Source organism: Pipistrellus hanaki (genome assembly GCF_964339955.1).
Source record: "Pipistrellus hanaki genome assembly, chromosome: 18".
Taxonomy (NCBI): domain Eukaryota; kingdom Metazoa; phylum Chordata; class Mammalia; order Chiroptera; family Vespertilionidae; genus Pipistrellus; species Pipistrellus hanaki.
This window is the reverse complement of record NC_140520.1, coordinates 30,270,278-30,286,791: the sequence shown is the minus strand read 5'-3', so window position 1 is coordinate 30,286,791 and position 16,514 is coordinate 30,270,278. Positions and strand designations below refer to the sequence as shown.

The following is a 16,514-nucleotide window of genomic DNA, read 5'->3' as shown; positions in this document are numbered from 1 at the left end:
ATAGTATGAAATAAAGAAATTACCTTAAACTGTTTTTTCAGTTTAAAACATTTATAGAAAACAGTGTTGGGATTGCCTTCAGAATCAGTTTATGAGCTAGAAAGGGGTATCAACATTTCCTGCCTTTTTGGCAGCCCTTTTATGCTGTTTGAACAGCAGCAGCAGCTCTATATGGTCTATAAGGTCAATGGCTAAGGACGTTGTGAACTAAATGTGCACCTAGTTCTGAACACAATTACAAAGGCAGTTTTAATAGAATAAACATATTGACTCCCATAGTGGCAACCTGGAGGTATAAGTTCTGGAGTACTTTTAAAACAAAATCAGTCATACTGCTGTATTATCATGCTTCACATTTTGATATTTAAATTAGTTATTGTCAGTGAATGTTAATCATAAACTGGTGGAAAATACCACATATTTCTTAAAGAATATCCTGAAATATTTCAAAATCAGATTTTGTTTCAGCTTTCTAGAAAAAAGAAATTTGAGAGAGCCCTATTATTTAAGATTCAAGTGCAAACATTTCTTTTAAATCACAGTTCTCAGAACATACTTTCATTTCCAAACTCTCTCCACGGGTTGCAATATTTTTGGATTTTTTATCCAAGCATGCTTGTGGGCATTCCTTTTCTTTAGCCAGATCAGTGAAGGTTGCACCAAGAGTGCTAATTTCTTCTTGCCGGGGAATACTCTGCCTTGTAAAATTATCTAAATATGTAATGATAAAGGCATTTTTAAAATCAAGATAATTTTTTTCCAGTTCAAGCAGATTGAAATATTTTTCAAAGTAAGTTCTGCTATATTATATTCAATGACTAAAAATAAGTACTGTATTCTAAATAAAAAACAGGGCTTTTATTGTTAGTGATTTAAAAACTAAGATGAATCAGGAAATTCTAAATGACTCATAAATGTAAAAGCACAACTAACACATTTGAATAAGAATAGCAAAGGAAAGCTCTATATTTCAAACTCTTAAAGTAGATTTACATGTGTGGTGGGGAGGAGAGTATAGGATGATGTTGGATGGAATACTAAAACAACCACCTCCACTCCCCCTAACTTCCTCTCCCCTCTAGACTAGAATCACTGCTGCATATGAGTTGGTAACTAATAGATCTTAATAAAATATTCAATCAGGTTATCTTCAGAATCAAATATCTTTTAATATTCTGAAAAATATTAAAAATTCCAAATTTTTCTGATATTTTTCTAAAAATTCCTAGGGGAAAAAAAATACCATCCCAGGATGTCTGGTTTGATTTGTGAAAACAATATCAATGCTGAAGGCTTAAATTATAGGGATAGCATTTAGTAGTTTTCAAGCTGTGTTTTCTCAACCAGCACTATCAGCCTCATCTGGGAACCCCAGCCCTATTGAATGACATATTATGAGTGGGCAGAGCAATTATGTTTTAACAAGCACCGCTCCCACATGATTCTAATGCACAACACAGCTTGAGAACCACTTGAGCAAAATGGTAAAGATACAAAAACCTTGTTCATGTCCTACTCCAGGAGCCTGGCTGGCTCAGTGGTCTGTGCTAGCTCTCCAGGGATTGGTCTGATACCACGACGGGCCTATAGTCTTAAATAATATGAGTTTAGCAAGATTGATCTTAGAAGGAAAGAAGCCAAAGGGTGTGATTGACATGATGATTACCTCCAGAGCAGTGCTACCCCATTTTTCTGCTACTCTTAGTAGCCAAACTTTTAAAGAGACTTTAGTCTCCTTTCTCTACTTCCTCACTTCCCAGTCATTCCTCAACCTATTCCATTTTCCATATCCAACACTTTATCTAAATAAACTTTGTGGGTGTTGCCTAAACCTCCAATGTGCCAAATCCAATCAACATTTTTTCATCCTTGTCTTACTTGGCTTCTCGAAAGCACCTGATAATTGACACTGCCCTCCTTTTTAAAACACTTTGCTCTCTTGCCTCCCAAAATAACACTCACTCATGGGTTTTCTTCCTACTTCTTTGGCTTCTAACTCAATCCTGGATCCTCTAAAATGTTCCCCCTGTTTTAAGATGGGCTCTTTTATAGTCCTAATCAAAAATTTACTTTACAATTATAAAAGTATTAAATTATAGCCATATTTTCCGAGATCATTGGTAAGAAACATAAATATAAGACTTTATAAAAAAATTTTCTCTATAAGTCCAAATAATATCATAGATATAGCCAAATATATGTACACTTTCCACCAAAAGTAATATATGTGTGCTATGTTTCATTACAACTATGAACAAGCTGCAGTATCATACAAAAAACTTGTAAATTTAAGTGTTATGCATATTTAAAAGTAACCACATTAAAAATTCAACATTGAATCCTGATTTTTTCCCTACACTTAATATTTAAGAATTTTAAGTCAGAAAAGTTTAGCGCCATGCTCTAACCAACTGAGCTAACCAGCCAGTTACTTAAGTCAGAAATTATAAACTATTATTGCTTCATTTAGTTATTTTTCTCATTGAAAAATATGAAGCCATGTCTAAGTATTTAAGGTCTTAAATCTAAGTAAAAAGTTTACTATCAGTGAAAAACACATTTCCATGATTGACTCAAAAACTTTTAATTTAAGGGCCTACTTCCAAGTTGATCTAGGTTATAACTAAAGAGAATAAGAGAATAAAACATTTTTCTACCAGACTTAAAGAAAAAGTAACACCAGGGGAAAAAAATAACTCACCGATTCTTTCATTCAAGCACATAATTTTCCCCTGAGTAGGCTGTAGCTCATATTTTTTCTTAGGGAGGTATCGCTGAGTATTAGAAAGATCTTTTTCTGTATTTTCATGTAAAAGTCTGTAAATATTTTAATAATAAAACTAATTCTGAAATGTTTATGTTTCATCAATCTCTTAGTGTATTTAAATCTAAAAAACGTTTAAGAACAACAGTAAACATTTTATTTTCATAAAGCCACATGTGCTCTGACCTGGAATCAAATCAGTGACTTCTTGGTGCATGGTACAATGCTCACTAACTGAGCCACACTGGCCAGGTGAATCCCTATTTTTTTAAAGCTCCTCATTTAATTCCAATGTGCAGCCAACGTTGGTAAGAAGTGTCTCCTAATACAGTTTAACCCAATGGGGCAACAAGCAAAAAGTGAGTGACTATGACTTAATATTATCTTTCCCATCTTAGGGTTCTTAAGTCCCCCATACTGTGAAGTTAATGTGGTTGACATGATGATTACCCCCAGAGCACTTCTTGACATAATATCTTATCTCCATGGAAAGAATATGTTCATAGGCCAAAATCATAAAACATTTGAAAGACCAGCTATTTAAACACACACACACACACACACACAGATTATAGAATGCAAAAAGATATATTAGAATGAATACATTAAAAATTAAATTAGACTAGTAAACATATTAAAAGAGGAAGATATTAACAATGTGAAAAAAGAACCAAGGAAAAAAACATATAACAAGTACGAAATAAGTATGAGAAATGTAGTAGTTGAAATAAAAAATATATACATGATATAAATAGCAGGATCTATATGTATGTGTATATATGCTCATATACATGGTCAATTAATGTTCAACAAATATGTCAAAAATCCAATGAGAAAGGAAACAACTGGTACTGGGACAACTAAATTGCCATGTGAGGAAAAGTGAATCTTGACCCCTAGATCACACTTTATATAAAAGGTCTAACACAAAAGCTAAAACAACAAAGCTTTGGGGAGAAATAATAGGCATACATGTAAAAAGTTTAACCAATTCTAGCAAATATAATTTAAGAATATATAAAAATTATAATGAATAATGACCAAGGGGAATTAATTTAGGAATATAAAATTGGTTTATAATCTAAAACTAATGTAATTCACCATATTAACTTAAAAAAAAACAATAAAAAAATATCAGATCATTAGATTTAGAATAGGCATTTGTCTAAATCCAATATGCACCCTTCATGAGAAATCTCAGCAAATTAGGAACAGAAGAGAACATTTTCCACCCAACAATAGGCATCTACAAAGAGCCTACAGCTAGGATCACAATATTGAAAGATTGATTACTTTGCTCCTAAGATCAAGAACTAAACAAAGATGACTGTTCTCATCTTTCTATTCAACATTATACCAGAAATTATAGTCACTGCAACAAGGTAAGATTGGATATTCAAATTAGAAAAGAAGTAAAATTCTCGTTATTTATAGACAACATGATAATCTACAAAAAAACTATAATAATAAAAGTATAATATGCTAATTAGAGTAGACATCTTTCCAGACAACCTTCTAGATGAAGCTGGGGCTGTGAGGGAAGTCTGGGTTCCAGGTGCCCGCCACTGACCAGAGGGAAACCTGGGTCCGAGGTGTCAGAGGGAAGCCGGTGCCGGCAGCCAGGGGAAGGAAGGCCTACTCTTGCACAAATTTCATGTACTGGGCCTCTAGCCTTAAATAATATGAGTTTAGCAAGATTGAAAAATACAAGAGCAATATACAAAAGTAAACTTTGCTTTTGTATACTAGCAAAAAGCAATATGAAACTTAAATTTATAATAGCATTAAAATATAAAATACTTAGGTGTAAATATAACAAAGGGTGTGCAACATTTGTACACTGAATATTTATAAAACACAGCTGAGAGAAATTTTTAAAGACTTAAATAAATGGAGAGATATTCTGTGTTATGGATCAATATGTTCAACAATTCTTCCAAAATTTTGAAAAATTTTGAATCCATAGGTTCAACATAATTCTAATCAAAATCCCAATAAACATTTTGTAGATAAATTGTTCTAATAAAGATGATTCTAAAATTTATATGGAAATGTGAAGGGTATACGATAGTCAAAACAATTTTAAAATGGAATAAAGTTAGAAGACTTACAGACTTGAAGTCTTGAAGATTTACTTCAAGACTTATTATAAAGCTTCAATTATCAAGACAGAGTGATATCAGCATAAACATGGAAAAACAGATCAATGAAACAGAATAGAGTTCAGAAATAGACTCACACATATATGGTCAGTCAATTTTTCACTAAGATGCCAAGGCAATTTAAAGGGTGAATGGATAATCTTAATAAGTAATAAGTAATGGATACCCATATACAAAAACAAACCTCTACTTTTAATCTCAGACCTTGCATAAACATTACTTCAAAAAAGGTTCATAGACCTAAATATAAGAGCTGAAACTATAAATCTGTTAGAACAAAACAATACAACAGTTATGGGTTCTTTAAAAGTTAAACATATCGCTGAAACCGGTTTGGCTCAATGGATAGAGCATCAGCCTGCAGACCGAAAGGTCCCAGGTTCAATTCCAGTCAAGGGCACGTGGTTGCGGGCACATCCCCAGTAGGGGGTGTGCAAGAGGCAGCTGATCGATGATTCTCTCTCATCAATGTTTCTCTCTATCCCTCTCTTTTCCTCTCTGTAAAAACATATATCCATCATATGGCTTAGTTATTCTATCTACTCTTAGGTATTTATCTAAGAGAAATAAAAACTTACCCCGATAAACGGAAACAAACTCTTGATTACATCTGACATGAATAAATCTCAAAATAATTATGGTGAATAAAAGTAGCATGATAAAAGAATAAATACTATAGGATTTCACTTATATAACACTTTTCAAAAATTCAAATTTCTATGACAGAAGCAAATTAGTGGTTGCCTAGAGATTAGCAAAGTATGGGAGAGGTTACAGAAGGACATGAGAAACTTTTGGGAACAATGGTTAGGGCCACTATCCTGATTGTGGTGATGGTTTCATGGGTACATATATATGGCAAAACTGACCAAATGGAACACTTTAATTATGTGCAGTTTGCACTAGCTGGTTTAGCTCAATGGACAGAGCATCCATCAGTCCCACACTAAAGGGTCACAGGTTTGATTCTAATCAAGGGCATGTACTTCGGTTGCAGGCTTAATCCCTGACCCAGGTCTGGGCACCTGTAGGAGTCAACCAATTCATGTGTCTCTATCACATCAACATTTTCCCCTTCCTTTCCACTCCCTCTGAAAATTAATTCAATGGAATAATATCCTTGGGTAGAATTAACAAAAAATAAACGAACAAATAAATTTGAAATGTATTGGCAAATATACTTCAATAATACTATTAAAAACAAATGTACACCGCCCTGGCTGGTTTGGTTCAGTGGAGTGTCAGCCTGTGGACTGAAGGTCCCAGGTTGGATTCTGGACAAGGGCACATACGTAGGTTGCAGGCTCGATCCCTAGTGGAAGGCATGCAGGAGGCAGCTGATCAATGATTATCTCTCATCATTGATGTTTCTATCACTCTCTCCCATCCTCTCTGAAATCAATAAAAACATATGTTTAAAAACGTTTATACTTAAATTTAAAAAACAAAAACATACCAAAAAAAAACCCCATAAATGTATAACAAAAAATTTTCCAATTATATATCTATCCGTTAAAATATTTTAATAAACTACTAAAAGGCTTTTGAAAAACCTCTAATGACATGGGGAAATGCTTATTGTATACAATTAAGCGAAATCGCTTAAATATATCACTCAATATGATGTCAATTACATAGAAAGCCTATTTACATAGAGATAAAAATATCTCTGATTAGAAAATGATCTACATTTTAAAAAGTTTTCCCTGAGTTATGGAAGCATGTGTGATTTAAATTTTCTTTAGTTTTCTCTATTCTCCAAGGTTGTTTTTTGTTGTTGTTGTTAAGGTTTTATTTTATTACTTTTTAATTTTTACCCAAGATTGCAATATCCTTTTAAGCAGCAATTAAAAATAAATAAAGGGAAGGAGTTGAGTAAATTTCTGTCCTGATAGTGATTCCAACGTATACTTCACAGACCCTTGAAAGATCAAAGAGAAGACTCCAGGAACTCATGTAAACCAAGTATTCTCTGTAACTGGTTTCACATTCACATGATTTACTATTTTTCAAATGTTCATAGATGCCCTAAAATTCAACCTTACTGAATCTAGAGAAATTCTATTTTTCACATCAATAGATACTAAAAGTAAAACAAAACCACTAGCATGGAGGTCTTCAAATTCACTTACTCTTATTTGCCTGGAATTTCTTCTGCTACAATATCAGTATGTAGGAAGTGCTGAGCACAGTACTTGACATTCAGTTAATAAATTCCATTACATATTCCTATTTCTCTATGACTTTTTACTATATTTTAAACTACACCTTTACTAAGCTACTGTAAAACCTATGCTTTATGTCTTCCTATACTGTTCAGACCACAGAACATAGTTTAAGTTATAAAGGTAAATTAATAATCAAATACCAAAATCAAAGATGCTCTGTACTCTGAATGGCTTTGTAGAAACTATTTTTTGCTAAACATTGAGACTTTCTCCAAGTGTAAGAATGAGATTACTAAAAGTTTTGAGTCCTGGCTAAGTGTGACACTATCAATCTATGATTGATCTTGGGGAAATCATTTAATGTATGCTGAGTTTCCTACAACTGCTTATTAATAATCCTCTCCAAAATTCAAGTCAACAAATAACTTAATTACCATTATAAAATACACTACAAAGAGCAGAGTTACTTATTATAAAACTATTAAGTTCTTCAAAGGCAATTTAGTTTACCTCAAAGAATTATTCTCTGCTTTTTGTCTGCCAAGTTCACTTTTTGTATCTATTGCCTTTCTTGCTAGTGATTTCATTTCTTTTCCCTCAGTGGTTACTGTTTTCTTCATCAAAGTCATACTTGACATTTGTTCCATAAGTTCATCATCAAGCTATACAAGGAGAATGACAAAGTTACCATCACTAAAAGTAATCTTCCTAAAGAGACATTCCCTCTTTGTAAAAACTGGTATATGACAAGATTTATACAATAAGATGATCAGATTAGACTTGAATACTGTGGAGGCTGTATGGACAAAGCATTGTGAAGTAGGACCAAGAATAGCATATCCATTTACATTTTCAATCTGGTTCAATTTGATTTTAGTATAGGATATGTATACTAAAATAATTTATTTGTTGCTCAACATTAACTAATTATACAGAGTGGAATTTTTTTAAGAAAATTATTTTTCCCCTATCTATTCCTTATGTGTGTGGGTTTTTTTAGTCATTATGTTACATAGATTCTCCCCAATTGGCTAAGATGGCAGCAGGAAAAGGTTCTTACACTGAACCAGCAAAAGCTAGAAATAAGAATGGATAGGATCCCAGCCTCCATAAGCTAGAAATATGAATGGATAGAACCACAAGCTAGACAGATGAATGGATGGGCCCCAAACACACCAAAAGTTACCAAGATAATTAGACAGAAAAAAATAAATTAAAAAAGCCATCCCCTTCCTATCCCTACCAGAACCACAGGCTTGGGCAGGAAGAGAGATTGGTCTTTCAGATGGGAATCTGCTATTCTCTCAGGTCATGTAGCTCGTGAATAAAAGCCCTTTCCTTTTGTACCAGCACCTGTCTCACGAATTTGGCTTTTATTGAGCTAGGAAGCCAAATCTCCATTTTTTTTTGTTCAGTAACAATTATAATACAGAATCATATATATACATATCCTATTAAATTTGGTAACAGAAAATCAAATTCCCTTGTTTATCCTATCTAATAAGAGAAACATGCAAATTGACTGTACATCTGCTACACACACAAGCCATGCTGAAAGACCAATTGGCTCACCAGCCAATCAGGAGTGAGTATGCAAATTAACCCAACAAATATGGTGGGAGCCACAGAGCTGGAGAGAGTTGGAGGCGATGGAGGAAGCCAAGCTTCCTGCCTGCCCTGGCTGGCCCTCACCTCCGTTCAAGGCTACAAAGTTTCAATTATGGAAGATAAATAAAACCCAACAAAAATGGCGGCAGCCACAGAGCTGGAGAGAATAGGAGGTTTGGGTTGTCCCCGGAATGGAGGAAGCCAAGCTTCCCACTCAACTTGCCAGCCCTGGCCTCCGCTTAAGGCTATAAAGTTTCAATTATAGAAGATAAATAAATCCCAGATACCAAGGCTTCCGCTTGGGTCGCTGGGGGGGGGGGGGGGAGGGGGGGGGCATGGCCAGCCTACAAACCACCACAGGCCCTGCACACAGGCTGCGCCATGCCAAAAGAGAACCCCCACCCTGATCTGGAACACCTTTGGGCAAACCAGCTGGCCCCCACCCGTGCACCAGGCCTCTATCCTATCTAATAAAAGAGTAATATGCAAATTGATCATCACTCCAACACACAAGATGGCTGCCCCCATGTGGACACAAGATGGCCACCACAAGATGGCTACCACAAGATGGCCAGCAAGGGAGGGCAGTTGAAAGGGACCAAGCCTACAGGGGAGGGCAGTTTGGTGGGGGGGGGAGGGGGGGAAGCAGGCCTGCAGGGAATAGCAGTTAGGGGTGACCAGACCTGCAGGGGAGGGTAGTTGTGGGGGACCAGGCCTGCAGGGGAGGGCAATTAGGAGTGACCAGGCTTGCAGGGGAGGGCAGTTAGGGGCAATCAGGCAGGCAAGGGAGCAGTTAGGCATCAATCAGGCTGGCAGGGGAGTGGTTAAAGGGTGATCAGGCTGGCAGGCAGAAGCAGTTAGAGGCAATCAGGAAGGCAGGCAGGTGAGCAATTTAGAGCCAGCAGTCCTGGATTGTGAGAGGGATGTCCGACTGTCCATTTAGGTCCAGTCCGATCCCGATAGGGGTCCCAGATTGAAGAGTGAGCAGGCTGGGCTGAGGGACACACACACACACACACACACACACACACACACACCCATGCATGAATTTCATGCACCGGGCCTCTAGTATAGTCATAATGTCTCAAATATATATTCATAGTATCTTAAATCTTTGATTACCGAAAAAAGGTGATGCTTCACATTTTAATTCATTACATATATTTTTCTCTTTAATTTTTATTTCATAATTTTTTCTACCCTAGCTACTCTTTAGGTAGAATAATCCAGATTCCCTGCTTCTGGCATTGTTATCTTGAATGAAATAGGGAGATGAAAAAAAAAAATGCTAAAATCTCTGAGAATGCAGCCCTAATGATTTTTTTAAAAAGCACTCTGCAATCTAACATAAAAAAGATTTTTAAAAGAAAATAAACAACAAAGAATTGACAATTTACACCATATATACCACCTTCAATATTTTAGGACTACAAACCTTATTTAGAAAAATAAAGTAACTTCTCTGAACATAGGAAAAAAAGGAAAAGGGGAAAGCCATTGACAGTTTATAGCCAAAAGTGCAAAAGAGATTTTTCTTTACATTAGGAACTGGACACTTCAGATCCTCTATCCTTTGTTCCAAGTGAGCTTTCTCATGAAATGCTGTCTCTGGGGCAATCTGGTTAAAAAACATAAACAAAACACAGCGCTTTCAATGTCACTGCACCGAATTTCACAAATGTTCATATAGATAAAACTCTTTCAAACCTTTAGCCTTTCCCTCAGACTATCTCGTTCTATGGTCATTCTTTGTAAATCAGTGAAGGCTGTATCTCTTTCAGTCTCCACTGGCCGAAGGATGGCATGTGCTGTTGTTGATTTAGGAGATTTACAGCTTTTCATCATTTCTCGCCGAAGTCGAGCAATTTCTTCCTGTGCCTATTATTTAAATAGATGGACTCCTATTTAACAAGCTTTAGAACAAACATAAATATAGCTATCTTATATCCAGCCAGTTAAAATCCAAATCTATGATCAATATGTATGGAATAGGATAATGGCATAATTTTGACTTATACAAATAAATGCCAGCAATGCCCCCAAATGCAAATGATGTATACAAATAGAGGTTTGCTTCACACACACACACACACACACACACACACACACACAAAAAAAAGTTTTAATTCATTTGGAGGCAGTCAATGCAAGAGAAAATTATTTACTAAATATATATGGTATACTCAATTCACTTTGAGATATAAACATGAATTCAGTACAATTCAGGTAGACTACTTACTTACTGGTTTAAGAAATATTATCATAGTGTTCCAGTCTTTCTCTACATACCGAAGTCATTCCTAGCTACCTTTACCTTGACAGAAAGGCCCACAAATCCTTACAGACAACCCAAAAAACTCTCTACATACTGTTCAACAATCCTCAGTTTCAAATCTATTCTATATTTGCAGATGATTTCACATATTACCTTGTGGCTTAAATCCTTATCTTCCTTCCTCCCAATTGCAACCACTATCTATTCAGCTGGTCTCCAAGTCTCAGAGAAGATAAATTACTTCCAAATTTCCATAAGCCTTCACCAGATTTCTGGACTTCATCTCCTGACGTTTCTTCTAAGATATCCCTGACTCAGTTATGATTGTTTCCTCTCACTTCAAATAGCACGCTCTCCCCTGGCTCTTTCTCCGCTGCCTTCAACTATACAACAGGCCTTTATATCTTGGAAAACTAACACTTAATCCTCTTGTGTCCATTTACCATCCTATGACTATCTTTTTCTCTCTTTTAAGTGTCTACATACCATAGCTTGTTCTTTACTAAACACATTCTCATCCACTCTAACTTGGCTCCCACACCCATCACTTTGCAGAATTACAACTAAGGACCTCATCTAATCTGATGGCTTTTTCTCAGTTTCTATTCTTAATATTTTGGCAACATGTGACATTTTCTTCAACACAATCCTTAAAATGTTTTCCTCCCTTGGTCTTATACCATAGTTCTGCCTTAGTTTCCTGTCTTCTTTCAGTTTACTCTACCCATTGAATAAAACTTCCCAAGCTCTCATTTAGAGACTTCACCCATTTTGAAGCCTCAGAACTTACCTCTAAGCAGATGACTTGTAAATTTACCTATACAGCTCTTGCCTTTCTCCTCACTCCAGTCCTACATTTCTTACTACCTGATGGCCATTACTACCTGAATGTCCTCCATCTTTCTGAAACCAAATACATCTTTTCCATCAATGACTTTCCTCATTATTTTTCTACTATCATAATTCTTCAGCCACTCAAAAACAGAACTTCAAATATTTCTACTCATCAAATCTTGTCAAGTCTTTCTTGATAGCATTCTAGCTTAGTTCCTGACGCCTCCCATGAACAACTATAATAGCCTTCTAAAAATTCCATGTTTTGTCTTAACCAGTTTGGCTCAGTGGACAGAACATTGGCCTGCAGACTCAAGGGTCCCAGGTTCAATTCCAGTCAAGGGCATGTACCTTGATTGTGGGCACATCCCCAGTAGGGAGTGTGCAGGAGGCAGCTGATCGATGTTTCTAACATTCTATCCCTCTTTCTTCCTCTCTGTAAAAATATCAATAAAACATTTTTAAAAAATTAAAAAGTCCATGTTTTCTTCCTCATCTAGTTCTTTTGACAGAGATTGTTATGTAAAAAGATAACATATATAATGTATGAGACAATACAAAATTATTGAAATTGTAAAAATGTGGCTTTGGTCATATTTCTCCTGCTTTAAAAATATAAACTGCCTATTGCTTATAAAGCAAAGTATAAACCCTTTGTAAGGCCCAATGAACAGCCTTCTCTATATAGTCCAGAAGCTGGTCAACTACACTGGCACATAGGGCAAATCCAACCCCATTCATCCATCCCTCAGTGCTCAAACTCCACTGAGTCCAGGAAAGATTCCCTTAATCACCATAAATAAAAATATCCATTTGTTTTTATTTTACAATATCTTCTAGACCATTTATACTAAAATAATAAAAATAAAAAAATACAAAGCAATAATATACTTTATCTCCCTAATTAGATTGCAAACATAGAAAACAGTGTCTGTGAATGTTTTAAACTGTGCTCCATGGTACTCCATGGTTTAATGAGACAGTGGGATGGATCACAGCAGCTTTTCATTAACTATTCTACACTTCAAATCTCAATATAAAACTGTCTGAAGAAAAAGAATATGGCATAGATTTAAAAATCACTTATACTATATGCAAGTATAGAATTTACAAGGCAGAGGTTTCAGTAAACTAATCTCGTACCTTACACTAATGTACACAGGTTTCTCATTAAGGGACTTTCCTCCCCCCCCCCCCCCCCCCCCCCCCCCCCGCAGCAGTGGTCTTATAATTCTGCATACATACATGGGCTCAGGTTTCATAGCACAGAAAGACATCAGGGAATTCAAAGCAAAGTAATCACCTAAACACTTAGAAGTGGTACTTGATTTTTAAACTGCTCAAACTACATATAAGAAAGCTAATTATAAAAGAGTATTCTCTATCGCTTCTCGGCCTTTTGGCTAAGATCAAGTGTAAAAGAGTATTCTCTAAATAGCTAATATATTTAACATTTTATATATTTAAAATATAATAAAATCTTATTAAAATGCTGAGAAGAAAAGAAATGAGCAAGACTGAGATTAAAAAGAAAACAATACTGTGATTTAACCAAAAGGATTCCATGCTATTACCTAGTATACACTGGGCATTTATTTTATATATTAAGATACTAGAGGCCCGGTGCATGACATTTGTGCACTGGAGGGGGGCTCCCTCAATCTGGCCTGACCCTAAGCCAGCAGTCAGACATCCCCCAAGGGGTCCATAGGGTTCCTGCCACCACCCAGCTTCTGGTTGAGCGGTGCTCCCCCTATGGGAGTGCACTGACCACCAGGGAGCAGCTACTGCATTAAGCATCTGCCCCCTGGTGGTCAGTGTGTGTCATTGTGACCGGTCATTCCGCTGTTGGGTTTATTTGCATATTAGGGTTTTATTATATAGGATATTCCCAGACTGATCCATTTCCACATGGGCCAATTCATCAACAAGCTTAACTAAATGGCAAAGAGCAGACACAAATAGGAGTCAGAAAATCTGGACTCTAAATCCTGCTGTTCTAGGGCAAATCAGTTAACCTTATTAGCCCTCCCTCCTCACATATAATATGAAGCAAACAGGCCATACAATCATGGTATCCAAAGTCACTTTGGTTATTTAAAAATAGATTTTTAACCTTGACTTCAAACTAAAGTAAAATCCACTGAGGCAAACTTTAAAACAAAAAAAAGCCCAAAACCGGTTTGGCTCAGCAGTAGAGCGTCGGTCTGCAGACTGAAAGGTCCCAGGTTCGATTCCGGTCAGGGGCATGTACATTGGTTGTGGGCACATCCCCAGTAGGGGATGTGCAAGAGGCAATTGGTCGATGTTTCTCTCTCATCGACGTTTCTAGCTCTCTATCTCTCTCCCTTCCTCTCTGTAAGAAAAATCAATAAAATATATTTTTAACAAAAAAACACCACCACAGTATTTGCATCTTATCACTTTATTCCCTTAGAGTAGCAAGCTCATAACCTGTACAAACTTGCTGTAATTCTTAATAAAATTTGATATTTTAAATGAAATTATGTTGGTAATGTATGGAATTTAATTTCTGCTGGATGAAGAAATGAATTTTAAGCTAAAAATAGAGATAAACTATAAACTGATTTTACTCTCTAAAATTAAACAAATTATATGGTAGTTTCTAAAGTGACTGATAGTATTTCAAAATGATGTGTCAGCGTTTTTAAATCCCCAATCTCTTATGGGCATGGGGATATCATATATATGTGTTTGTGTGCACATATACTGTATTGGAAATATATTACATTTCATTAAAAATATCTTAAAAACAAAGGTAATTTCCAAATGGTAAGTTAATTTGATTGGCAGATTAAAGAATTATATTTCTCTACAATTAACTGTTACTACTTACATATATGGTTTCCTTGTAAACAACTTTACCTGTTCATAAAGAAGAAAGGTCTTGTCTCTCTCAGATGTAAGAATCTTGATATTATCCTGAATTTCTGCCAAATGACGCTCATATTTTTCCAGCATGTCTTTAAGTTCTTCACGGTCTCTTGTCTTCAAAAGCTCTACATCACAGTTTGTACCCTACAATTATTATATAAGAAATTTGAAACTCTTCTTTTGACCTGTAGTATGAATAGAAAAGTACTACTGATGGCAATACACAGTCTCCACTTAAGCAAATATCCTATATAATAAAACCCTAATATGCAAATCTACCTAACGGCAGAACAACTGGTTGCTATGATGCACACTGACCACCACGAGACAGACGCTCAATGCAGGATCTGCCCCCAGAAGCTGGGCTGACGGCTGGCAAGAGCAGCAGCAGTGGCAGGAGCTTCTCCCACCATCATGCAGCACTAAGAACCCCTTGCTGGACATCCCCAGAGGGGTCCTGGACTGTGAGAGGGCACAGTTTGGGCTGAGGAATCTCCCTAATGACCCCCTCCCATTCATGAATGTCATGCACCAGGTCTCTAGTTACTATATAAGGAAAGGAAATGATAAAAGTTTAAAATTCAACTCTTTTAAATTCGTATTGATTGATTGGCATTAGAGAGAGAAAAAAGAATAGATAGATGGATGGAGGGAAAGGGAGATGGAAAGAGAGAGAGAGAAGGAGAAGGAGAGGGAAAGGGAGAAGGAGGCAGAGATCAATCTATTAATCCATTTAATGCAGAGGTCCTCAAACTTTTTAAAGTGGGGGCCAAATCACGGTCCCTCAGAGAGCTGGAGGGCAGGACTATATGAACTACTAATTCCTACTGTAACACCTCGGCTGCGCTCACTGCCCAAAAAACCTGGTGGGCCGGATCAGACTCCTCTGCGGGCCGCATGTGGCCCGCAGGCCATAGTTTGAAGACCCCTGATTTAATGCATTCATTGGTTGCTTCTTGTATGTGCCTTGACAGGAGATCTAAACCACAACCCTAGTGTAAAGGGATGTCGCTCAAACCAACTGAGCTAGCTGACCCAGGCCAAATCACCTCTTTTAAACAACTTCCCCCCAAATTGCTCCACATTTGTCATTACCTCCTAAGGATGACAAATGCTAGGGATAGAGAACCAGTTTCAATGATCCACTGTCCATCAAAGAGACCTCTCTTTGACATACCAATTCATGCTAATCAAACTGAATTACTTCCAGGTAAATCAAAGAACAGAAGTCAGTTTGAGCAACAAACTCCAAATTATTTGTAACTTTCCAAAACCTACCCGAGCAGAGGGAGACGGGCGTCTTGGACCTTCAGATGTGCTTTTGATCATCTTTCTCAAATTCTGAGCTTCGCTCCTGTAGTAGTTTCTGTCTGCTTCTAAAGTCTTGACAAAGGAATCAAGTCTGGAAGGAGATTTATTTTGTGCTTTTTCAGTCTCTAAGATTATCTTGTCAAGAAGGAAAAAATTAGGCCATTATTTCAAGCTAAACTTCAGCATCATTTACTACATGAAGTCGAACACAAAAAGAATCCTTAAAAACAATAAATGTGGTGAGTTTTAAAAATGCTTTTTAAAAATCGTAATTTTAAAAAAGCAATTAGATATCTTTCTTTTCCAGCATTTCTGAATGTTTTGTATGTTTTTATTGTGACGTAACATTTGACATTTTTTAATTTAAATTCTTTATTGTTTATAGTATTACATAAGTCTCCTTTTCCCCCCATTGACCTCTCCCGGGCCGCTCCCATCCCCCGCACATGTCCTTCTTACACCCCTACTGTCTATGTCCATTAGTTATGCTCATATGT

At 36.4% G+C, this 16,514-nt stretch overlaps 1 protein-coding gene across 1 annotated transcript in view; it reads right to left on the bottom strand.

The window, feature by feature from the left end:
* The window catches only part of LOC311612402 (testis-specific gene 10 protein-like), a 48,909-nt gene that overhangs the window by 17,853 nt on the left and 14,542 nt on the right, over positions 1-16,514 (bottom strand). The window contains exons 6-12 of the mRNA XM_084865327.1: positions 15,985-16,152; positions 14,698-14,850; positions 10,410-10,580; positions 10,243-10,320; positions 7,605-7,756; positions 2,702-2,817; positions 557-711 (exon numbers count right to left, since the gene is read on the bottom strand). Coding sequence (XP_084721453.1) covers positions 557-711; positions 2,702-2,817; positions 7,605-7,756; positions 10,243-10,320; positions 10,410-10,580; positions 14,698-14,850; positions 15,985-16,152 — 993 coding nt within the window. The remainder of the gene's footprint in view (positions 1-556; positions 712-2,701; positions 2,818-7,604; positions 7,757-10,242; positions 10,321-10,409; positions 10,581-14,697; positions 14,851-15,984; positions 16,153-16,514) is intronic.